General features: G+C 55.4%; 1 protein-coding gene across 1 annotated transcript in view; it reads right to left on the minus strand.

Annotated features, from left to right (window-relative positions):
- Nucleotides 1-2192: 2192 nt before the first annotated feature.
- Nucleotides 2193-25921, minus strand: part of LOC133340845 (tripartite motif-containing protein 54-like) — a 29282-nt gene continuing 5553 nt past the window's right edge. The window contains 8 exon segments of the mRNA XM_061549277.1: nucleotides 2193-6216; nucleotides 11312-11503; nucleotides 11923-12311; nucleotides 12584-12708; nucleotides 14921-14943; nucleotides 16310-16543; nucleotides 18351-18385; nucleotides 18388-18445. Of these exon segments, the coding sequence (XP_061405261.1) occupies nucleotides 5938-6216; nucleotides 11312-11503; nucleotides 11923-12311; nucleotides 12584-12708; nucleotides 14921-14943; nucleotides 16310-16543; nucleotides 18351-18385; nucleotides 18388-18445 (1335 nt within the window). The 3' untranslated portion in view covers nucleotides 2193-5937.

The raw sequence follows: 25921 nt of genomic DNA on the forward strand, positions 1-25921 counted from the left end.
GCACGCAGCGAGCGCCAAGATCTGGCCTCAGTCCCAAATCCTCAATTCGAATAGAGACCCACAGACTCACTCATTCAGACCCAGACTCACTCATTCAGACTCATAGACTCACTCATTCAGACCCATAGACTCACTCATTCAGACACATAGACTCACTCATTCAGACACATAGACTCACTCATTCAGACTCACAGACTCACTCATTCAGTCCCATAGACTCACTCATTCAGACACATAGACTCACTCATTCAGACCCATATACTCATTCATTCAGACGCATAGACTCACTCATTCAGACGCAGACTCACTCATTCAGACCCATAGACTCACTCATTCAGACTCATAGACTCACTCATTCAGACCCATAGACTCACTCATTCAGACCCAGACTCACTCATTCCGACTCAAAGACTCACTCATTCAGACCCATCGACTCACTCATTCAGACACATAGACTCACTCATTCAGACGCATCGACTCACTCATTCAGACACATAGACTCACTCATTCAGACACATAGACTCACTCATTCAGAGACATAGACTCACTCATTCAGACACATAGACTCACTCATTCAGACGCACAGACTCATTCAGACGCATAGACTCACTCATTCAGACGCACAGACTCACTCATTCAGTCCCATAGACTCACTCATTCAGACCCATAGACTCACTCATTCAGACCCATAGACTCACTCATTCAGACCCATAGACTCACTCATTCAGACGCATAGACTCACTCATTCAGACCCACAGACTCACTCATTCAGACCCATAGACTCACTCATTCAGACCCATAGACTCACTCATTCAGACTCACAGACTCACTCATTCAGTCCCATAGACTCACTCATTCAGACCCACAGACTCACTCATTCAGACCCATAGACTCACTCATTCAGACCCATAGACTCACTCATTCAGACCCAGACTCACTCATTCAGACCCATAGACTCACTCATTCAGACGCATAGACTCACTCATTCAGACACATAGACTCACTCATTCAGACCCAGACTCACTCATTCAGACCCACAGACCCACTCATTCAGACCCACAGACTCACTCATTCATATCCATAGACTCACTCATTTAGACCCATAGACTCACTCATTCAGACCCATAGACTCACTCATTCAGACGCATAGACTCACTCATTCAGACCCAGACTCACTCATTCAGACACAGACTCACTCATTCAGACCCATAGACTCACTCATTCAGACCCATAGACTCACTCATTCAGACACATAGACTCACTCATTCAGACACAGACTCACTCATTCAGACCCATAGACTCACTCATTCAGACACAGACTCACTCATTCAGACCCATAGACTCACTCATTCAGACCCAGACTCACGCATTCAGTCCCATAGACTCACTCATTCAGACTCACAGACTCACTCATTCAGTCCCATAGACTCACTCATTCAGACGCATAGACTCACTCATTCAGACCCATAGACTCACTCATTCAGACACATAGACTCACTCATTCAGACCCATAGACTCACTCATTCAGACCCATAGACTCACTCATTCAGACACATAGACTCACTCATTCAGACCAATAGACTCACTCATTCAGACGCACAGACTCACTCATTCAGACCCATAGACTCACTCATTCAGACCCATAAACTCACTCATTCAGACTCATAGACTCACTCATTCAGACCAATAGACTCACTCATTCAGACACATAGACTCACTCATTCAGACACATAGACTCACGCATTCAAACCGATAGACTCATTCATTCAGACCCAGACTCACTCATTCAGACGCATAGACTCACTCATTCAGACCCAGACTCACTCATTCAGACGCATAGACTCACTCATTCAGACCCATAGACTCATTCATTCAGACCCAGACTCACTCATTCAGACGCATAGACTCACTCATTCAGACCCAGACTCACTCATTCAGACGCATAGACTCACTCATTCAGACCCACAGACTCACTCATTCAGACCCACAGACTCACTAATTCAGACCCATAGACTCACTCATTCAGACACATAGACTCACTCATTCAGACGCATAGACTTACTCATTCAGACCCATAGGACTCACTCATTCAGACGCATCGACTCCCTCATTCAGACACATAAGACTCACTCATTCAGACACATAGACTCACTCATTCAGACCCATAGACTCACTCCACAGACTCACTCATTCAGACCCACAGACTCACTAATTCAGACCCATAGACTCACTCATTCAGACACATAGACTCACTCATTCAGACGCATAGACTTACTCATTCAGACCCATAGACTCACTCATTCAGACGCATCGACTCCCTCATTCAGACACATAGACTCACTCATTCAGACACATAGACTCACTCATTCAGACCCATAGACTCACTCATTCAGACGCATCGACTCCCTCATTCAGACACATAGACTCACTCATTCAGACACATAGACTCACTCATTTAGACCCATAGACTCACTCATTCAGACCCATAGACTCACTCATTCAGACCCACAGACTCACTCATTCAGACCCATAGACTCACTCATTCAGACGCATAGACTCACTCATTCAGACCCACAGACTCACTCATTCAGACCCACAGACTCACTCATTCAGACCCATAGACTCACTCATTCAGACACATAGACTCACTCATTCAGACGCATAGACTTACTCATTCAGACCCATAGACTCACTCATTCAGACGCATCGACTCCCTCATTCAGACACATAGACTCACTCATTCAGACACATAGACTCACTCATTTAGACCCATAGACTCACTCATTCAGACCCATAGACTCACTCATTCAGACCCACAGACTCACTCATTCAGACCCATAGACTCACTCATTCAGACCCATAGTCTCACTCATTCAGACTCAAAGACTCACTCATTCAGACCCATAGACTCACTCATTCAGACTCATAGACTCACTAATTCAGACCCACAGACTCACTCATTCAGACCCATAGTCTCACTCATTCAGACTCAAAGACTCACTCATTCAGACCCATAGACTCACTCATTCAGACTCATAGACTCACTAATTCAGACCCACAGACTCACTCATTCAGACTCACAGACTCACTCATTCAGACTCACAGACTCACTCAATTCACACCCACAGACTCACTCATTCACACCCACAGACTCACTCATTCAGACCCACAGACTCACTCATTCAGACCCACAATCTCACTCATTCAGACCCATAGACTCACTCATTCAGACCCATAGACTCATTCAGATGCATAGACTCACTCATTCAGACCAATAGACTCACTCATTCAGACGCACAGACTCACTCATTCAGACTCACAGACTCACTCATTCAGACCAATAGACTCACTCATTCAGATGCATAGACTCACTCATTCAGACCAATAGACTCACTCATTCACACCCACAGACTCACTCATTCAGACTCACAGACTCACTCATTCAGACCAATAGACTCACTCATTCAGACGCACAGACTCACTCATTCAGACCCATAGACTCACTCATTCAGACCCATAAACTCACTCATTCAGACTCATAGACTCACTCATTCAGACCAATAGACTTACTCATTCAGACCAATAGACTCACTCATTCAGACGCACAGACTCACTCCTTCAGACCCATAGACTCACTCATTCAGACCCATAGACTCACTCATTCAGACCCATAGACTCACTCATTCAGATGCATAGACTCACTCATTCAGACCCATAGACTCACTCATTCAGACTCATAGACTCACTCATTCAGACCCATACTCACTCATTCAGACCCATAGACTCACTCATTCAGACTCATAGACTCACTCATTCAGACGCATAGACTCACTCATTCAGACCCATAGACTCACTCATTCAGACCCATAGACTCACTCATTCAGACCCATAGACTCACTCATTCAGACTCATAGACTCACTCATTCAGATGCATAGACTCACTCATTCAAACCGATAGACTCATTCATTCAGACCCAGACTCATATTCTTAGGTTTTTTCGGTTAAGTCACGTAAGTAAAACATCCAAAATAAAAATAAAATAAAAATAACGACGTTTCGGAGGCAACACAAGTCTCCGTCATCAGGTGGGACCGTCACAGCCGAATTAGCTGCATCAAGTGAAGCAATTATTCAAGATGTAATCCCTTATAAGCAAGTTGAAGGGAGGTGGAGAGGGGGGGGGTTGGAGAGCTTATCAGACTGTGGTAGCCAATGAATGGAAACGTATCGGGGGGGAGGAGGAGCGGTGATCAAAGACTGCACGCAGTGCTCAACACAATGAATGGAAACGTATCGGGAGGGAGGAGGAGCGGCGATCAAAGACTGCACGCAGTGCTCAACACAATGAGTGGAAACGTGTCGGGACGGAGGGTGTGCGGCGATCAAAGACTGCACGCAGCACTCAACACAATGAATGGAGACGTGTCGGGACGGAGGGTGAGCGGTGATCAAAGACATCACGCAGTGCTCAACACAATGAATGGAAACGTGTCGGGGCGGAGGTTGAGCGGTGATAAAAGACTGCACGTGGAGATGTTAACACTCGGTGAAGTAAATTAATTAAAATAGTGCCTGTCAGATAAGATGGTCCAAAAAAGTGTAATTAAGTCTTTTTTGCGTGGTTAATAACATCTTTCCAATGATTACTGAGTTTGTACCCATCATCACGGTTGAAATTATGTCTGTGTTTGTATATTTGTATGGCTTCGTGTACAAACCTTTGATGGTAGCCAGGAGGTTTGCAGAGAACCTTGGTCTCGGAAAAGACAATTTCATGAGAGCCCGCCGAGTTGTAGCAATGATCGGCAACGGCCGAAGAATCAGTTCTGCCGTGTTTCAGATCTGACTTGTGCTCGCGGACACGATCAGCCACATGACGTTTTGTTTCACCAATGTAGCAATCACCACAAATGCAACTCAATTTGTAGACTCCAGGATACTGTAAGTCAGGAACGACATCCTTCACAGATGGAATCAGATCACGGATTTTATGCACTGTACTGAATCGGACTTGGATCTTATGTTTGTTAAGAATTTTGGAGATCTTTTTGGTCACGCCTGCTATGTATGGTAACGTGATAGTTTTGGTCGGAGTTTCATGTGGCTGTTTCTTCTGTGTAGTGGGAGAAACCGCTTGGCGGATAGTACGGTCAGACTCACTCATTCAGACGCATAGACTCACTCATTCAGACCCAGACTCACTCATTCAGACGCATAGACTCACTCATTCAGACCCACAGACTCACTCATTCAGACCCATAGACTCACTCATTCAGACGCATCGACTCCCTCATTCAGACACATAGACTCACTCATTTAGACGCATAGACTCACTCATTCAGATGCATAGACTCACTCATTCAAACCGATAGACTTATTCATTCAGACGCACAGACTCACTCATTCAGACCCATAGACTCACTCATTCAGACCGATAGACTCACTCATTCAGACGCACAGACTCACTCATTCAGACCCACAGACTCACTCATTCAGTCCCATAGACTCACTCATTCAGATTCACAGACTCACTCATTCAGACTCACAGACTCACTCATTCAGACCCATAATCACAGAGCCCTATAGACTCAGTCATAGACCCATAGACTCATTCATTCACACCCATAGACTCACTCATTCAGATGCAGACTCACTCATTCAGACGCACAGACTCACTCATTCAGACTCAAACTCACTCATTCACACCCATAGACTCACTCATTCAGACTCATAGACTCACTCAGACTCGACCTGACAGTCCCCACCACCATCTCGCCTCGTGACCCATAGACTCACTCAGAGACCCATCCTCACACAGAACCCTATACTCAGATTCATAGGCTCACACAAGATACCCAGACTCCCTCACCCTGCCCAATCACAGCTGCAGCACCAACCTCATAACCAAGCCCCCCCACCCTCCGCTCCCTCCAGGGCTACTTGTGCTGCGAGTTGAGCCACGCGAACGAGAAAACGAACGTCGAGTTCCCGTCCGACGACTCGGGGTCTTCTTCCGCCCACCAAGAACCGATCCCGGCACCGGCCCCTGCTCCGTTCGTGGTTCCCGCGTCTTTCCGTTCCTCCCGGAGGGACTCGCGACCTCCTTCCGACAATCGAGAAGCGGCGCCGGTACCAGCGGAGGTGGCGGTCGCGGTCCCGGTCCCTCCTCCTCCTCCTACTCCTCCATTCATTGTCCCGGCATCGTTCCGTTCCTCCTGGAGAGACACGAAGATAAAGATGCCGCACCCCAACGCCGTGTAGCCTACACAAGCTGTCGAGGCAAGTGCTGTTAGCGAGCGCCTATTAAGGCTGGCCATGGTGCACGAATGATGGCGGTAGGGTGGCCAGCATCGCGCCTGGCCGCCTTTGTCTCCCTCGTGGAGATGTTTACGGATCGCACCGGGCCATGGTCACACGATGAATCAGGTACTCATTTAAGGCTAAGCCGACCTAGGGGAGGGGCCCAGGACCAGTTCAGATATTAACCACCGATGTTGCTGGCCACGAGGAGGGATCGAACACAGGCCGGCAAGTTTGCAGCGTGAGTGCACTAACCGCTCACCACAGACACAAACGCATGCACGTGTGGGCACAACAACACTCACAGCACACAACAAAGATCCCCCAGGTAGCCCACAGAGACTGTTGGGGGCACGTGCTGTTAAACGAGCACCGTGTACACTCTTAAGCACCTCCAACTAGCGCGGTTAACTGCGTAAGGCGCCAAAAGTAGTTGAACATGCATACACATACAAGCAGGGGAGAATTAACATAGATTGTTCAAATGCAGAGGAGCTGCGTGATGAACAGAGTGCGTATGGACACCGTGTGCATTTAGGCGGCTGGTATTGGCTGAGATTGTGCGCATGCTCTTGGCCAAAAAACGTCCCATTGGCTAAAATAATCACGAGCAAACCAGAGGAGTAACACCGGCATCCCCCGACTGCGAAAACTTGGCAGGACCCTCCCGAAACGAGTCTTGGGGCTCGGTGAGGCTATCCTGGGTTAACGAGCAGAGTGATGATGATGATGACGGTGGTGGTCGGGGTGGTGGTGGTCGGGGAATGTGTCGAATGCAGGGCGGGGGAGGTTGTGTTCAGGTGCAGCAACCCAGGAAGTGTTTTCATTCATCCAGCACACCACACCAGAGGTCGCAATCGGGTACCCGATACCCGTACCCTACCCGATACCCGGCTACCCGTACCCGGCCAGGTACGGGTACGGGTACCCGTTTGCGACCCTGGTGCGGCCGGGTACGGGTAGCCGCACGTGACTCACCCCAACCAATGAGTGAGAAGGCCGTGAGTCACTGGTGAGTAACCGTTTGTCACTCATTTCCCCACGTCTTGTCTCTTCTCACAATTCAAGTTCCTAGAATCAACCCACCCGCGCCTGCAACATGGCTTCATCCAAGAGGTCGCAATCGGGTACCCGATACCCGTACCCTACCCGATACCCGTCTACCCGTATCCGGCCGGGTATCGGGTAGGGTACGGGTAACCCGTACCTGTACCCGGCCGGGTACAGGTACCCGTTTGCGACCCTAGTGCGGCCGGGTACGGGTACGAGTAAGGAATCAAAACCCGTTTGCGACCTTTGCACCACACCCAGTACACGCCTATCTCACCATCGCTGTGGCTACTAATGAGGAGGCGCGTGCCACCTACTCCAGGCTGCCTACACAGCGGCCCAGCACACACCACATCCTCTGTACCTGTGTGTGCTTACTCGCTATACAGCGTCCTGGCGAGATGTCCAATATTCATTGCAGCCTTGCCCAAGCTTGCTAAATCGCACCTATGTAATTAGTGAATGGATTACTAACACTGGTCAACACACTTTTTCTGGCATAAGGTATTCCAACGGTTTTACGGTAATTTTGGGGTGCTGATTCCAAATCTGCGAAAATAATAGTCGGTGTTTTACACCTTTCTGGCAATAACAACAACGTGTTAAGATGTCCAAACACCACGTAGATACGTTTTGCAACCCGAGCTGTAAGTGCTCTGATCCGTGCGTCGTCTTTGTTACTGTGCCCCTGACATTGGTGTTGAGGCGAGGCCATAGAGAAGGCAGCTGTCACTGGTGCAGGCCAATCCGTTTCAAAGACAACTTCATCTGTTAATTACACTGGTCAACACACTGTTTCTGGCATAAGGTATTCCAACGGTTTTACGGTAATTTTGGGGTGCTGATTCCAAATCTGGCATCAGTTTTTGTCTATCACATCAGGTTTTTGAGATATCAAAAATTGCATTTTCAATAAAAACTGCAGAAGAAAAATATTAAATAAATGTGGATATCTACATAAAATGATATTATAAACACACTATCCTAAAAATACAGCACCATATTTTAACACTAAAGCAGTCACTGACTCGCAACAACTTGCAATCGTAAGTGACAGAGTTAAGTTCGGGTAAAATCAATGAAAATGTGGTATGCCGATAGCATAAAAACAAGATGTGATAGAGCAAATCTGAGATCAGATTTGGAATCAGCACCCTGAAATTAGTCTAGAACAGCTGCAAAAGTCCAGGCCAGAATTTTTTTGTTTTTTTGTTGTTGACCAGTGTTATTAATCTTCTTGGTTCTTTCGGTAAAGTCACGTAGAATAGAAATAATAAAATAATAAAAATAAAACATAATAAAATAATTCTGACGACGTTTCGGCCACAACGCAAGCAGCCGTCCTCAGATAAAGAACAGGTCTGTCAGAAAGACAGCGTCTGAATGACGCTGTCTTTCTGACCGACCTGTTCTTCAAAGACAGCGTCTGAATTCAGACGCTGTTTTTCTGACAGACCTGTTCTTCACCTGAGGACGGCTGCTTGCGTTGTGGCCGAAACGTCGTGAGAATTATTTTATTATGTTTTATTTTTATTATTTTATTATTTCCATTCTACGTGACTTTACCGAAAGAACCAAGAAGATGAATCCCTGCAGTCACGAAAGCTTTAAATCGAAACAGTGTTATTTATATTTAGTGGCTTGCTTACCCCTTGTTTTCTCTACTTTGCTACTCCCATTGTGTTACTGTAGTTTTGCTGTTGTAACGCTCTGACGCGCCCCTGCTGATACATCTGTGAGAAGAAGAGCTTTACAACTCATCGGATTCCTCCAATACGAATAAACATTCTGATTCTGAACAACACGAGCAGATGTGACCGCGGTTAACATGCCGCACAGACGTTGGTTGGGATTGTTGGAGCATCTTGCGGTGAAATTGCAACATTCATACTTCTGGTCCAAATAAATATTCTGACGATAAAGCGGCATTAGCGGGGGGGGGGGCAAGAGCCCCCCTTCGCCCCCCCCCCAACTCTACCACCACCACCACACCCCTCGCCCCTCCCATTACCTGTGCGAGTCTCCTCTGGGGGGAAGGGGGGTGGTGGAGGAAGGGGGTTGGTGGGGGGTGTTGGTGGGTTGGGGTCGCCCCCCCCCCACACCCCATCTATCCCCCCACCCCCCCCCATCAGGGGCAGGCCCCCCCCCCCTGCAGGCGGGTGAGGGCGAGGTATTCGTAGCACCCCCACATCTCCCAGAGCGCCGCCGCACAGAGCAGGAGGGGCACGCGCACGGCCAGGGCCTGACACACACGTGACACACACGTGACACACACGTGTGTGTTAGGGGTGCAAGATGTTAACTACCTCGCCTGGCATGGAGGAGGTCGTGGGTTCGATCCCGACCCCGACCTCGACACGCCTGACTATTTGGAGTTTTCGTCTTTCTCGCTCTCTCTCTCCCCGTGGTCGCGTGGATTTTTCTCCGGGTCCTCCGGATTTCCCAACCTCCGCATTTAGAATCAACATCGCACATTTAGAGTATTTGGCTGTTATAAATCTCCACGTGATAAGCCACTTCGTTGAGCTATCATTTGTGATAGCCAGTGGGCCTTACCTGGTAGACACGCGTGTTCGCACCCACACGCGTGTTCGCACTCACACACGCGTGATCAGAACAGTCAGGATAATCACGATAATCGTTGTCACGATCATCGCAGATTTTCCGCTGGTCAACTCGAGGTTTGGCGGTGGTGGTTATGCGCGTGGCTGCCCGTGATCCAGCCCTGTGTAGAGACAGCAGTGAGCAGAGGTCGCAAACGGGTTTTGATTCCTTACCCGTACCCGTACCCGGCCGCAACAAAGTCGCAAATGGGTACCCGTACCCTTACCCTACCCGATACCCGGCTACCCGTACCCGGCCGGGTATCGGGCAGGGTACGGGTACGGGTACCCGTTTGCGACCTCTGAGATGAAGCCATGTTGCAGGCGCGGGTGGGTTGATTCTAGCAACTTGAATTGTGAGAAGAGACAAGACGTTGGGAAATGAGTGACAGTTACTCACCAGTGACTCACGGCCTACCCGTACCCGTACCCGGCCACACCAGGGTCACAAACGGGTACGGGTAGCCGGGTATCGGGTAGGGTACGGGTATCGGGTAGGGTACGGGTATCGGGTACCCGATTGCGACCTCTGGCAGTGAGGCAGGGTTGTGGATCACCGCACTAATGCTGTCAAACCTCCCTTCTTGCCCGAGGGTGGGCGCCTTGGAGGTGTAATACTCGTGGCTCGCCGGGAGAGGGCGGCACAGAAAAAACGAAGACTCCACACCTGCCTGCAAGTGCGGTTATTCTACGGGTGCTCTCCGGTTTAAACTATTAACTATTTTATTTTTATTTTACCAGGTAAGGCCCACTGAGTTGTGTAGCTTTTTTTCTTAAGCGACCACAAATCATAGCTCAACGAAGTGGCTTATCATGTGGGAATTTATAGCAGCCAAATACTCAAAACTTACGTGTTGATTCTAAATGTGGAGGGAATAACCGGCGGAGCCAGAGACAAGCAAACTCCAAATATACAGCAGCAGGCATCAGGGTCGGGATCGAACCCACGACCTCCTGTATGCCAGGCGAGGTAGTTAACATCTCCTAGCCACCATGGCGCTCCTTTCCTCCCACATGCATCATAAACGCCCGTTAAATGCCCGATAACGCCTTAGTATATGGAGGATTCCAGATCTTGGGCAACTGTTGGTCAGCGCCGGCTCCCCACCGCACGGTTGCTGCCTTCCCTGCTCGTCTGTGACGACTCCTCATCGCATCTCCGCGTCATCACCCCTCCTCGCTCTCTCTCTACGAGAGCGAGGAGCGGATACGAGGGGCGCGCAGCGTGACACGAGTTGAATTCATTATTATAATCGTCGATCGCAATTATATTACGTGATTAACGGAAGCGACCCCCCTTTGCAACGCAAAACACCCGTTTCCGCTCAGGATCCTCTGGGCCCCCCCCCCAACTCACCTTCATCGACAGGCCGCCTCGGGGTGGGGGGCCCCCCCCGCCTCCTGGCCACAAAGAGGGTGACGTCGGCGGCCCCCGTGCCGCGCTCCGCACGACCCCGGGTCCCCTTGGTACCCCACCGGGGGTGGCGGCGGGCTGAGGGGGGTCCTGCCGTGGACCTGCCCCCGCCGAGGGGATCTTGTACGACCGCAGCTGTACACAAAGGCAAAGATCACCCGTGTAGCCTTAACAGACCGTCGGGGCAAGTGCTGTTAAGTGAGCACCTATGAATGCCGGCACGGCACACGAGGGGGGTGGGTGGCCAGCACCACGCTCGGCCGCCTTTGTCTCCATAGTGCTGATGTCTGCACACTGCACCAGGAACTAATTTTAAGGCCGAGTCTACCTAGCGGAGGACCAGGACCGGTTCAGATAAATGTCACCGGTGTTGGTGACCTGCCCACCTACTCACTCGCTCACCTACAACTATCTCAACAGGAGGACGACGGACAGTCCTGGGGAAACCAGGGACAGGTGGCAGCCGGAGCTGGTGGCACCAAATGTCGATGAATCTTGCTCAAATCCCTGCGTCAAGTAGGCTCACAATTGGCACCCTGGCACCCCGCCCTCACCTCCGGCTCCCTGCTCCGCTCCCCCCGCGCCGACTCGATGGCCGTGGAGTCCGCGGCGTTAGGGTTCGAGCCCGGGTCGGGGTCGGTGCCCCTGGGTCCCGGCTGTGGAGGCCCCTCCTCGGGCCCCAACGTTGTCGGGGGCTCCCCCGGCCCAACGGAGGCCTCGCCTTGAGCCCCCGCCGCCGCCGCCGCCGCCACCGCCACCGTCGCCGCTGTCGTCGTCGTCGTCGCCGCCGCCACCGTCGCCGCTGTCGTCGTCGTCGCCGCCGCCGCCGCCACCGCTGCTGCTGTTGCCGTCGCCGCCACCGCCGCCGCCGACGCTACTTCTGCCGTCTCCTTGACCTCACCACTCGGCTCCTCCACTTTCTCCTCCACCGCCGTCACCTCGTCTGCATCGTCACACAGAAAGGGAAGGTGGAGTGGCCGGGGCGTTGCCCACGAGTCCCGTAAGAAGGGGGCTCATGAAGGGAAGGAGAGGGACCCCACTCTGGTAGGAACCCCAATGGGATGAGATGACGACGTCACGTACTGATGAACCCCGAACATTGTGTCTAACCTTGACACTGTGATCCTCCGACTGTAGAAACCACCCCCCCCCCTGCCCAAAACCCCGACCTGCCCCCCCTCCCCTACCCCCCGCCCTTCTCCCACCGGGCCTCACCCGGCACGAAGTCGAGTCTCCGCAGGATGTCGGCCTCGCGGGAGAAGTCGACGCGGAACTTGCCGAGGTCATCGACCCCCGACCCCGCGGGGAGGGCGTCCACGGCGGTGGCCACTTCGGACATCCTGCGCCCGCCACACGCCACAGCGCGCCGGTGCCCGTCAAGGCCGCCAAGGAGCACGAGTGGGGCCCACGGCCCTCCAACACGCCCGCCCGCCCACCCGCATTCACACCGCACCGAACTGAAGAGGGAGTCCAGCAACGGATTGGATGGCGCTGATATTAGGTGTGGCCAGGAATCGAACTCAGGTGATCACATTCGGAGCGCAGCGCGCTAACCGTTGCACAACAGTTGCACGCACAGTCACAAGCAACACACAACCGCCGTATACTCCTTCACAGACTTTTAGGGCGAGTGCTGTGAGCGAGCACCTATGAAGGCCGGCACACATAAGGGGGTGAGGTGGCCATCACCATGCACAGCGCCCATTGTCTCCCGAGTGGCGATGTTAACTACACACCGCACCAGGTACTAATTTGAGGCCGAGTCGACCTAGGGGAGGCCCAGGAGCAGTTCAGATAATAGTGATCACCAGGTGTTGGTGGCCGTGAGTGGGAATCAAACTCGGATTCGTAGCGCAGTGCGTATACCACTACGCTACCGCTCCCCACAACAGTCACAAGCAACAACAACCGCCATTCGCCACTAAGTGGCGGTGACGTCACCACGACGCTTGTGCCAGGCCATGTGCACCTTGAGGCCACGTGAAGTGTCGAACGCCCGCTGGCAGGAGGTCACGGGGCAGACCCAGTTGCCACGGGTCGACTGACTGAGATGACTGGCTGAGGCACCACCTGTGCCCCCTACTGTGCCAACTTGCTGTGCTTTAGCCACCCGGCGCTCCGCTCGTTGTTGTGATCGTCGCTCCTCCGCCCTCCGTTGTTGCTGGAGGGCGACTGCCTCCAACTGCCCAGTAGCGTCCTACACGAGCCTCCTCCACAGAGGCCGATCTTGACACAGCTGGTACCAGTCATCGGCAAGTCCATTCAGCTCCACGTCCTCCTGTACCACATCACTCCATCTCTTCTCTAGCCCATGCCGCGCCCGTTTAGCCCCCTCGATCCGGCTGAACAAAAGCTGTTTCGGAATGCGGTGGCTGGGCATGCGGGCTACATGACCCAGCCAACGCAGCCTTGCCTGCCGGAGGAGCTCACCGATGGGACTTTGCCCAGATCTTTCAAGGATTTGTGAGCTCCTCACACAATCCAGCCTGGTTAAACCCAGGATGGATCGTAGGCAGGCCAGCCTAAATGTTTCCCACCGGCGAAGATGCTCCATTAGGGGGGTCCACGTTTCGCAAGCGTAGAGAAGGGAGGGAATGACTGTGGCCGAGAAAACTTGAAGCGTCGTGCGGAGCGACAGACCAGGTAGCTTCCACACAGCGTTACGCAACCGATGAAAAGATATTGCCGCTCGACTGATTCGGAGTGAGACCTCTGCTGTTAAACTGGAGCCGGTCATAAGCACACTGCCCAGGTATGGGAAACTCTCTACTCTCTCCACTACTGCCCCATCACCGATTGGGAGTTGTGGGGGTGGAGTGTCCAATGGTACAAAATACCCAGGCAGGTGCTTAGTTTTGGTGGGGCTGATGGTAAGGCCCCACCTCTTAGTGGCACGCTCCAGTCTCAGCAGCAGCGTCTCCAACTCCTCCTCTGAATGAGCAGCTATTACCAAATCATCGGCATACATAACGTGGTTGACCAATAGGGAGCCATCCCTTGATTGCACCCGGGCATCGATCAGCCTCCCATTATATTTGTACCAAATGGAGATTCCCCCGGTACAGCTATTGAAGGCTTCACGAACTACGTGGTCAAAATAGATGTTAAATAATGTGGGAGCCAGAGGACATCCCTGTCGCACCCCAAGGTGTACAGGGAAAGGCTCTGACTCCCGGCCACGTAGTTTAACCCGGGCCCGCTCACCATCATGAAGGTCCTTAATGATCGTGAGCAGAGGGTCAGGGACTCCGAAAGCACGAAGAACAACCCAGAGCCCAGGCCTACTGATGGTATCATAGGCCTTGACCGGATCAATAAAGCAGAAATGTAGGTCTAACAGTCACAAGCACACACAGTCACACGTACATTCACAGAAACAGTCACACAAAAACACAAGTCACAGAGAGTCACACACACAAACCAGTCAGTCGCAGTTAACGCCAGTCACGCACACACACAGTCACACACGGTGGGGGTCATGACCCCAGTCCATGAGGTCATGACCCTCTGACCACGTACACACACAGAGCTGACCCACTTCCCTCGACTGACCTTACGATGAGGCCCGTGGCACTCTGCGGGAAATATGGAGAGGGCAGGGAAATGAGTCAACCATCGGCAAAGGTAAACAACACAAACGACGGACGGATTCCACGGGTCCCATGGGTCCCACGGGCTTCCGTAAGTACCACCACCTCTGCATGCCAGACCCTCCTCACCCAAGGGCTTCACCACCACCTCCACCACCCCACGCACCCCCAACATCATCACCAGCCTCCCCCCAAACGTAACCGCGTATCACCTTCCCATCTGCGGTCTCTGAGAATCTTAATATTATAATCAGCTAATTTAGCTTCTAATGCGCTGCTGCTGCTGCGGCTGCTGCTGCTGCTCCCACAGTGTTCATTCGCTGTCGGAGAGAGGACGAATCGGAGGTACGAGCTGGAGCCGCAGAAGAGCAGGCAGGCAGACACTGGCGCTACCAACAGTTGCCCAAGCTCTGCCCATCCATATGAAGGTGTTTGCATGTTTGCATGTGGGAGGAAACCGAAGCAACTGGAGAAAACCGACGTGCGCGAGGGGCAGAGGTCGCAAACGGGTTTTGATTCCTTACCCGTACCCGTACCCGGCCGCACCAGGGTCGCAAACGGGTACCCGTACCCGTACCCGGCCGTACCCGTACCCTACCCGTACCCGGCTGGGTACGGGTAGGGTACGGGTATCGGGTACCTGATTGCGACCTCTGGGATGAAGCCATGTTGCAGGCGCGGGTGGGTTGATTCTAAGAACTTGAATTGTGAGAAGAGACAAGACGTTGGGAAATGAGTGACAAACAGTTACACACCAGTGACTCACGGCCTACCCGTACCCGTACCCGGCCGCACCAGGGCCGCACCAGGGCCGCAAACGGGTACCCGTACCCGTACCCGGCTGGGTACGGGTAGCCGGGTATCGGGTAGGGTACGGGTATCGGGTACCCGGTTGCGACCTCTGGCGAGGGGACAACACTCGATCCCAGACAGACGGTAGCAGGTGGAGTCCACATTTCTGCTGTGCTGCCAGGGTACGGGCTCCGAACCAACGCCCACGGCAGGGGAGTTTCACAGCATCTGCGTGCGATCCCTCCCCCACATCTCCTCTTCACATCACTTCCAGCATATTTTATACTCTTATCTATTTCCACAACTAGGAGTTCCTTTAATTACTATCATTAACATTCATAATCTATACAAGCAGACCGACGCACTCCCTTCACATCTCCATCCCTCAAAGTGAACAAATACATCTCTCACACAGACCATTGGCACTCCCCCCCCCCGCCCCCGCCAAGGCCTTCCGGGAGTGCGTGACATTCACGTAATCCCAGAATGCACCGCGCGCGTAGTCGTGGCATTATCCAGGCCCGGCCCCCGCCGGGGGGGGTTCGAACCGCGGCCACACCTGGAGGAACTTGGCGGCGCCCGGCTCTTCGAGCAGCTGCAGCGCCGCCTCCACCAGCTTGGAGGCGTCGTCGACGCGCTGGGTGAGCCGCGCCACCCGCGCACGGATGGCGCGCGCCCGCACCTCCTGCTGGGCCTGCACGGCGGCCGTCAGGGCCCGCTTGCGGCCCTCCAGCACCTGGGACAGCGCCTCGAAGGCCTCCCCGATCATGCGCTGCTGAAGCTTCGAGCTCTCCTGGGTGGCAGCGGGGAGGGGGGGGGAAGAGAAGGGGCATGAAGGGGGAGGGGCATTGGGGTATGGGAAGGTGCAGAGGTGGGGGGGGGGGCAGTGGAGGAGGAAGGCCATTTGTGGGATGGGCGGGGCACGGTGGGATAAAGGGGGAGGGGCAGGGGGAGGTGGGAGGGGCATTGGGAGATAAATGGGGAGGGGCAGGGGGGGTGGGAGGGGCATGGGGAGATAAAGGGGGAGGGGCAGGGGGGGTGGGAGGGGCATGGGGAGATAAAGGGGGAGGGGCAGGGGGGGTGGGAGGGGCATGGGGAGATAAAGGGGGAGGGGCAGGGGGAGGTGGGAGGGGCATGGGGAGATAAAGGGGGAGGGGCATTGGAGGATGGGAGGGGCATGGGGAGATTAAGGGGGAGGGGCAGGGGGGGGTGGGAGGGGCATGGGGAGATAAAGGGGGAGGGGCAGGGGGGGGTGGGAGGGGCATGGGGAGATAAAGGGGGAGGGGCAGGGGGAGATAAAGGGGGAGGGGTATGGGGGGGTGGGAGGGGGGTGGGGGATGGAGGGGGAGGGGGATGGGAGGGGGGGTCGAGGAGGAGGGGCAGGGGGAGATGGGAAGGAAAGGGGGCAAATGGAGAAGGGGGGGGGGGGAATGGGAGGGGGATGTGTGGTGGAGGGGTCAAGGGGGAGGGGTAATGGGGGGGGGGGAGTGTTGTGATTCAAGTTCCGATTGGGACTGTGGCAGTCACAGCCAACACCAGTGACGAATATCCGAATCGATCCTGGGCCTCTCCTAGGTCGACTCAGCCTTAAAATCATTACATGGTGCGGTTTGTAAACATCACCACTGGGGAGGCAAAGGCGGCCGGGAATGGTTCTGGCTTACACCACCCCTCTCGCGAACAGCACTTGTCGCAACAGTCTGTCATATGCTATATGGCGGATCTTTGGACGTGGCTGTGGTTGTGGTAGTTGTGGTTGTGGCTGTGGTAGTGCTTGTTGTGATTGTAGTTGTAGTGGTTGTTGTAATGGTTGTAGTGCTTGTGGTTGTGGTTGTAGTGGTTGTTGTGCTTGTAGTGGTTGTAGTTGTTGTGCTTGTGGTTGTAGTTAGTTGTAGTGGTTGTAGTTGCGGCTGTAGTTTAGTTGTAGTGGTTGTAGTGCTTGTTGTGATTGTAGTTGTAGTGGTTGTTGTAGTGGTTGTAGTTGTGGCTATAGTTAGTTGTAGTGGTTGTAGTGCTTGTAGTTGTAATGGTCCTAGGTGTTGTGCTTGTGGCTGTAGGTGTTGTGGTGCTTGTTGTGATTGTAGTTGTAGTGGTTGTTGAAGTGGTTTTTGTACTTGTGGTTGTAGTTGTTGTAGTGGTTGTAGTTGTAGTGCTTGTAGTTGTAGTGGTTGTTGTGCTTGTAGTTGTAATGGTTCTAGGTGCTGTGCTTGTGGCTGTAGGTGTTGTGGTATTGTGGCTGCGGTGGTTGTGGCTGTGGTAGTGCTTGTTGTGATTGTAGTTGTAGTGGTTGTTGTAGTGGTTGTTGTTGTTGTGGTTGTAGTGGTTGTTGTGCTTGTAGTTGTAATGGTTCTAGGTGCTGTGCTTGTGGCTGTAGGTGTTGTAGTGCTTGTTGTGATTGTAGTTGTAGTGGTTGTTGTAGTGGTTGTTGTTGTTGTGGTTGTAGTGGTTGTAGTTGTAATGGTTCGAGGTGCTGTGCTTGTGGCTGTAGATGTTGTAGTGGTTGTAGTGGTTGTAGTTGTAATGGTTCTAGGTGCTGTGCTTGTGGCTGTAGATGTTGTGGCTGCGGTTGTTGCGGTGGTTGCCGTGGCGGGCTCCCTCACGTCGAGAGAGAGCAGCGTTCCCTCCAGCTCCATGAGCCTTCCTGCAGTCGCTCGCTACTCCCCACCACCTCCGCCAGCCCATCACTCAGCTCACCCTGCACGGGACGGGGGGGGGGCATGGGGGGGGGGGCAGAGGGGGAATTACTGACATCACCAACAACATCACCATCAGTACAATCATCAACATAACTAACAGGAACACCACCAACACCAAGACCAGCCGGACGCGATGGGCCATCGTTACCATCACCATCACTGCCATCACTACCATCAACATCGCCGGCATCATTAAAAAGACTGTCATCATCATTATCATCACTGCCATTGCCGTCATCACCAACATAATTAACGACATCAGCGACAGAAGCAGCATCACCATCATCATTATAATTACCACTAACATCATCATTATAATTATCACTAACATCATTATAATTACCACTAACATTATCATTATAATTACCACTAACATCATCATTATAATTACCACTACCATCATCATTATCATTACCACTAACATCATTATAATTACCACTAACATCATCATTATAATTACCACTAACATCATCATAATTACCACTAACATCATTATAATTACCACTAACATCATCATTATAATTACCACTAACATCATCATTATAATAATAATTGGTTTTTTACCCTTCTATCTGGCAACAAAACTGACACCTTTTTTGTCAGTTTTGTTGCCAGATAGAAGGGTAAAAAACCAATTATCATATTTTTACTGGCAAATGAGGTCCCCATAGTGTATCATCATTATAATTACCACGAACATCATCATTACTCAGCTCACCCTACTGGGAGGGATGTACCAGTTCCAATGTCACGTGGCGGTGTGAGGAGGGGGGGGGGGAGTGAGCGGTGGGATGGTGTGTGGAGGCTGTCGAGATATGTGGAAGTGTGTGATGGAATCAAAAGATGTGTGGATGTGTGTGGATGTGCATGGAAGTGTGATGGAATCAGGAGTGTGTGGATGTGCGTGGAGGTGCGCGATGGAATCAGCAGATGTGTGGATGTGTGTGGAGGTGCGTGGAAGTGTGATGGAATCAGGAGTGTGTGGAGGTGCATGATGGAATCAGGAGGAGTGTTGATGTGTGCAATGGAATCAGCAGATGTGTGCATGTGTGTGGAGGTCCGTGATGGAATCAGGAGTGTGTGGATGTGTTCGGAGGTGCATGGAGGTGTGTGGAGGTGAGTGGATTTGTGCGATGGAATCAGGAGGAGGTGTGTGGGTGAGCGAGGAGGATGTGTGTGGGTGAGCGAGGAGGAGGTGCGTGGGTGGGTGGGTGAGCGAGGAGGAGGAGGTGTGTGGGTGAGCGAGGAGGAGGGGTGTGTGGGTGAGCGAGGAGGAGGAGGAGGTGCGTGGGTGGGTGAGCGAGGAGGAGGAGGTGTGTGGGTGAGCGAGGAGGAGGAGGTGTGTGGGTGAGCGAGGAGGAGGAGGTGCGTGCGTGGGTGAGCGAGGAGGTGTGTGGGTGAACGAGGAGGAGGTGTGTGGGTGAGCGAGAAGGAGGAGGTGTGTGGGTGAGCGAGGAGGAGGAGGTGTGTGGGTGAGCGAGGAGGAGGAGGAGGTGTGTGGGTGAGCGAGGAGGAGGAGGAGGAGTGTGGGTGAGCGAGGAGGAGGAGGTGTGTGGGTGAGCGAGGAGGAGGAGGTGCGTGGGTGGGTGAGCGAGGATGAGGAGGTGTGTGGGTGAGCGAGGAGGAGGAGGTGTGTGGGTGAGCGAGGAGGAGGAGGAGGTGTGTGGGTGAGCGAGGAGGAGGAGGTGTGTGGGTGAGCGAGGAGGAGGAGGTGTGTGGGTGAGTGAGGAGGAGGTGTGTGGGTGAGCGAGGAGGAGGTGTGTGGGTGAGCGAGGAGGAGGATGTGTGTGTGGGTGAGCGAGGAGGAGGAGGTGTGTGGGTGAGCGAGGAGGAGGTGTGTGGGTGAGCGAGGAGGAGGAGGTGTGTGGGTGAGCGAGGAGGAGGAGGTGCGTGGGTGAGCGAGGAAGAGGAGGTGTGTGGGTGAGCGAGGAGGAGGAGGTGTGTGGGAGAGCGTGGAGGAGGAGGTGTGTGGGTGAGCGAGGAAGAGGAGGTGCGTGGGTGAGCGAGGAAGAGGAGGTGTGTGGGTGAGCGTGGAGGAGGAGGTGTGTGGGTGAGCGAGGAGGAGGAGGTGTGTGGGTGAGCGAGGAGGAGGAGGTGTGTGGGTGAGCGAGGAGGAGGAGGTGCGTGGGTGAGCGAGGAAGAGGAGGTGTGTGGGTGAGCGAGGAGGAGGAGGTGTGTGGGTGAGCAAGGAGGAGGAGGTGTGTGGGTGAGCGAGGAGGAGGAGGTGTGTGGGTGAGCGAGGAGGAGGAGGTGCGTGGGTGGGTGAGCGAGGAAGAGGAGGTGTGTGGGGGAGCGAGGAGGAGGAGGTGTGTGGGTGAGCGAGGAGGAGGAGGAGGTGTGTGGGTGAGCGAGGAGGAGGAGGTGTGTGGGTGAGCGAGGAGGAGGAGGTGTGTGGGTGAGGGAGGAGGAGGTGTGTGGGTGAGTGAGGAGGAGGTGTGTGGGTGAGCGAGGAGGAGGATGTGTGTGGGTGAGCGAGGAGGAGGAGGTGTGTGGGTTAGCGAGGAGGAGGTGTGTGGGTGAGCGAGGAGGAGGAGGTGTGTGGGTGAGCGAGGAGGAGGAGGTGCGTGGGTTGAGCGAGGAAGAGGAGGTGTGTGGGTGAGCGAGCGAGGAGGAGGAGGTGTGTGGGTGAGCGAGGAGGAGGAGGTGTGTGGGTGAGCGAGGAGGAGGAGGTGTGTGGGTGAGCGAGGAGGAGGAGGTGCGTGGGTGAGCGAGGAAGAGGAGGTGTGTGGGTGAGCGAGCGAGGAGGAGGAGGTGCATGGGTGAGCGAGGAAGAGGAGGTGTGTGGGTGAGCGAGCGAGGAGGAGGAGGTGCGTGGGTGAGCGAGGAGGAGGAGGTGTGTGGGTGGGTGAGCGAGGAGGAGGAGGTGTGTGGGTAAGCGAGGGGGATGAGGTGTGTGGGTGAGCGAGGAGGAGGAGGGAGTGTGGGTGAGCGAGGAGGAGGAGGAGTGTGGGTGAGCGAGGAGGAGGTGTGTGGTTGTGAGCGAGGAGGAGGAGGGTGTGGGTGAGCGAGGGGATGAGGTGTGTGGGTGAGCGAGGAGGAGGAGGTGTGTGGGTGAGTGAGGAGGAGGAGGAGCAAGGGTGAGTGAGGAGGAGGGAGGTGTGTGGGTGAGCAAGGAGAGGAGGAGGTGTGTGGGTGAGCGAGGAGGAGGAGGAGGAGCGTGGTGTGAACGAGGAGGAGGAGGTGTGTGGGTGAGCGAGGAGGAGGAGGTGTGTGGGTGAGCGATGAGAGGGGATGGTGAGCTGTGGGTGATGCGAGGAGGAGGAGGTGTGTGGGTGAGCGAGGAGGAGGTGTGTGGTGTGAGCGAGGAGGAGGTGCGTGGGTGAGCGAGGAGGAGGAGGAGGTGTGTGGGTGAGCGAGGAGGAGGAGGAGGTGTGTGGGTGAGCGAGGAGGAGGAGGTGTGTGGGTGAGCGAGGAGGAGGAGGTGTTGTGGGTGAGCGAGGAGGAGGAGGTGTGTGGGTGAGCGAGGAGGAGGTGTGTGGCCGTGAGCGAGGAGGAGGAGGTGTGTGGGTGAGCGAGGAGGAGGAGGTTGTGTGGGTGAGCGAGGAGGAGGAGGTGTGTGTGGTGTGAGCGGAGGAGGAGGAGGTGTGTGGGTGAGCGAGGGGGATGAGGTGTGTGGGTGATGCGAGGGAGGAGGAGGAGTGTGGGTGAGCGAGGAGGAGGTGTGGTGGGTGAGCGAGGAGGAGGAGGTGTGTGTGGGTGAGCCGAGGAGGAGGAGGTGTGTGGGTAAGCGAGGGGGATGAGGTGTGTGGGTGAGCGAGGAGGAGGAGGAGTGTGGGTGAGCGAGGAGGAGGTGTGTGGGTGAGCGAGGAGGAGGTGTGTGGGTGAGCGAGGAGGAGGAGGTGCGTGGGTGAGCGAGGAGGAGGTGTGTGGGGTGAGCGAGGAGGAGGAGGAGGGTGTGTGGGTGAGCGAGGAGGAGGAGGTGTGTGGGTGAGCGAGGAGGAGGAGGTGTGTGGGTGAGCGAGGAGGTGTTGTGGGTGAACGAGGAGGAGGAGGTGTGTGGGTGGAGCGAGGATGAGGAGGTGTGTGGGTGAGCGAGGAGGTGTGTGGGTGAGCGAGGAGGAGGAGGTGTGTGGGTGAGCGAGGATGAGGAGGTGTGTGGGTGAGCGAGGAGGAGGAGGAGGGTGTGGGTGAGCGAGGAGGAGGAGGAGGTGTGTGGGAGAGCGAGGAGGAGGAGGTGTGTGGGTGAGCGAGGAGGAGGAGGTGCGTGGGTGGGTGAGCGAGGAAGAGGAGGTGTGTGGGTGAGCGAGGAGGAGGAGGTGTGTGGGTGAGCGAGGAGGAGGAGGTGTGTGGGTGAGTGAGGAGGAGGTGTGTGGGTGAGTGAGGAGGAGGTGTGTGGGTGAGCGAGGAGGAGGAGGTGTGTGGGTGAGCGAGGAGGAGGAGGTGTGTGGGTGAGCGAGGAGGAGCGTGGGGTGAGCGAGGAGGAGGAGGAGGTGTGTGGGTGAGCGAGGAGGAGGAGGTGTGTGGGTGAGCGAGGAGAAGGAGGTGTGTGGGTGAGCGAGGAGGAGGTGTGTGGGTGAACGAGGAGGAGGTGTGTGTGGGTGAGCGAGGAGGAGGAGGTGTGTGGGTGAGCGAGGAGGAGGAGGTGTGTGGGTGAGCGAGGAGGAGGTGTGTGGGTGAACGAGGAGGAGGATGTGTGTGGGTGAGCGAGGAGGAGGAGGTGTGTGGGTGAGCGAAGAGGAGGAGGTGTGTGGGTGAGCGAGGAGGAGGAGGAGGTGTGTGGGAGAGCGTGGAGGAGGAGGTGTGTGGGTGAGCGAGGAGGAGGAGGAGGTGCGTGGTGAGCGAGGAGGAGGAGGTGCGTTGGGTGAGCCGAGGAGAGGAGGTGTGTGGGTTGAGCGAGGAGGAGGAGGTGTGTGGGAGAGCGTGGCGGAGGAGGGGTGTGGGAGAGCGTGGAGGGAGGAGGGGTGTGTGGGTGAGCGAGGAGGAGGAGGAGGTGTGGTGGGTGAACGAGGGAGAGGGGTTGTGGGTTGAGCGAGAAGGAGGAGGTGTGGGGGTGAGCGAGGAGGAGGAGGAGGTTGTGTGGCGTGAGCGAGGAGGAGGAGGAGGTGTGTGGCGTGAGCGAGGAGGAGGAGGAGGTGTGTGGGTGAGCAAGGAGGAGGAGGAGGTGTGTGGGTGAGCAAGGAGGAGGAGGAGGTGCTGTGGGTGAGCGAGGAGGAGGAGGAGGTGTGGTGTGTGAGCGAGGAGGAGGAGGTTGTGGGTGTGAGCGAGGAGGAGGAGGTGCGTGGGTGGGTGAGCGAGGAAGAGGAGGTTGTGTGGGTGAGGCGAGGAGGAGGAGGAGGTGTGTGGGTGAGCGAGGAGGAGGAGGTGTGTGGGTGAGGAGAGGAGGAGGGTGTGGTGAGTGAGGAGGAGGTGTGTGGTGAGCGAGGAGGTTGTGGGTGAACGAGGAGGAGGTTGTGTGGGTGAGCGAGAAGGAGGAGGTGTGGTGGGTGAGCGAGGAGGAGGAGGTGTGTGGGTGAGCGAGGAGGAGGAGGAGGTGTGTGGGTGAGCGAGGAGGAGGAGGTGTGTGGGTGAGCGAGGAGGAGGAGGTGTGTGGGTGAGTGAGGAGGAGGTGTGGTGGAGTGAGTGAGGAGAGGTGTGTGGGTGAGCGAGGAGGAGGAGGTGTGTGGGTGAGCGAGGAAGAGGAGGTGTGTGGGTGAGCGTGGAGGAGGAGGTGTGTGGGGTGATGCGAGGAGGAGGAGGTGTGTGGGTGAGCGAGGAGGAGGAGGTGTGTGGGTGAGCGAGGAGGAGGAGGTGCGTGGAGTGAGCGAGGAAGAGGAGGTGTGTGGCGTGAGCGAGGAGGAGGAGGTGTGTGGGTGAGCAAGGAGGGAGGAGGTGTGTGGGTGGAGCGAGGAGGAGGAGGTGTGTGGGTGAGCGAGGAGGAGGAGATGTGTGGGTGAGCGAGGAGGTGTGTGGGTGAGCGAGGAGGAGGAGGTGTGTGGTGGGTGAGCGAGGAGGAGGAGGTGTGTGGGTGAGCGAGGAGGAGGAGGAGTGTGGGTGAGCGAGGAGGAGGAGGAGGTGTGGGTGAGCGAGGAGGAGGTGTGTGGGTGAGCGAGGAGGAGGAGGAGGTGTGTGTGGGTGGTGTGAGCGAGGGGGATGAGGTGTGTGGGTTGAGCGAGGAGGAGGAGGAGTGTGGGTGAGCGAGGAGGAGGAGGAGTGTGGGTGAGCGAGGAGGAGGTGTGTGGGTGAGCGAGGAGGAGGAGGTGTGTGGGTGAGCGAGGGGGAGGAGGTGTGTGGGTGAGCGAGGAGGAGGAGGTGTGTGGGTGAGCGAGGAGGAGGAGCGTGGGTGAGCGAGGAGGAGGAGGTGTGTGGGTGAGTGAGGAGGAGGAGGAGCAAGGGTGAGTGAGGAGGAGGAGGTGTGGGGTGAGCAGGAGGAGGAGGAGGTGTGTTTGGGTGAGCCCTGGAGGATGGAGGAGGAGCGTGGCGTGAGCGAGGAGGAGGAGGTGTGTGGGTGAGCGAGGAGGAGGGAGGGTGTGTGGGTGAGCTATGAGGAGGAGGAGGGTGGGTGGGGTGAGCTGAGGAGGAGAGGAAGAGGAGAGCGTGGCGGGTGAGGAGAGGAGGAGGAGGTGCAGTGGGTGACAGGAGGAGGAGGTGGTGGTTTGTGAGCGATGAGGAGGAGGAGGTGTGTGGTTCGAGCGAGTGAGGAGGAGGTGTGTGGGGTGAGCGAGGAGGAGGAGGTGTGGGGTGAGCGAGGAGGAGGAGGGTGTGTGGGTAATGGAGGGGGAGAGGGGTGTGGGAAGTGAGCGAGGAGGAGGAATGATGTGGCGTGAGGAGGAGGAGGTGTGTGGGTGAGCGAGGGGGAGGGTGTGCGGGTGAGCGAGGGGAGGAGGTGCTGGTTGTGAGCGAGGGAGGAAGGAGGAGGTGTGTGGGTGACGAAGGAGCGAGGAGGAGGTGGTGGGTGAGCGAGGAGGAGGAGGTGTGTGGGTGAGCGAGGAGGAGGAGGTGTGTGGGTGAGCGAGGAGGGGTGTGGGTGACGAGGAGGAGGTGTGTGGGTGAGCGAGAAGGAGGAGGTGTGTGGGTGAGCGAGGATGAGGAGGAGTGTGTGTGGGTGAGCGAGAGGAGGAGGAGGTGTGTGGGTGAGCGAGGAGGAGGAGGTGTGTGGGAGAGCGAGGAGGAGGAGGTGTGGGGTGAGCGAGGAGGAGGAGGTGCGTGGGTGGGTGAGCGAGGAAGAGGAGGTGTGGGTGAGCGAGGAGGAGGAGGGTGTGGGTGAGCGAGGAGGAGGAGTGTGGGGGTGAGGAGGAGGGGTGTGTGGGTGAGTGAGGAGGAGGTGTGTGGGTGGCGAGGAGGAGGATGTGTGTGGGTGAGCGAGGAGGAGGAGGTGTGTGGGTGAGCGAGGAGGAGGAGGTGTGTGGGTGAGCGAGGAGGAGCGTGGGGTGAGCGAGGAGGAGGAGGTGTGTGGGTGAGTGAGGAGGTGTGTGTGTGGGTGAGCGAGGAGGAGGAGGTGTGTGGGTGAGTGAGGAGGAGGAGGTGTGTGGGTGAGCGAGGAGGAGGAGGTGTGTGGG

Source organism: Lethenteron reissneri, chromosome 10 (assembly GCF_015708825.2).
Source record: "Lethenteron reissneri isolate LAM-NWPU_2019-01 chromosome 10, ASM1570882v1, whole genome shotgun sequence".
Classification (NCBI taxonomy): domain Eukaryota; kingdom Metazoa; phylum Chordata; class Hyperoartia; order Petromyzontiformes; family Petromyzontidae; genus Lethenteron; species Lethenteron reissneri.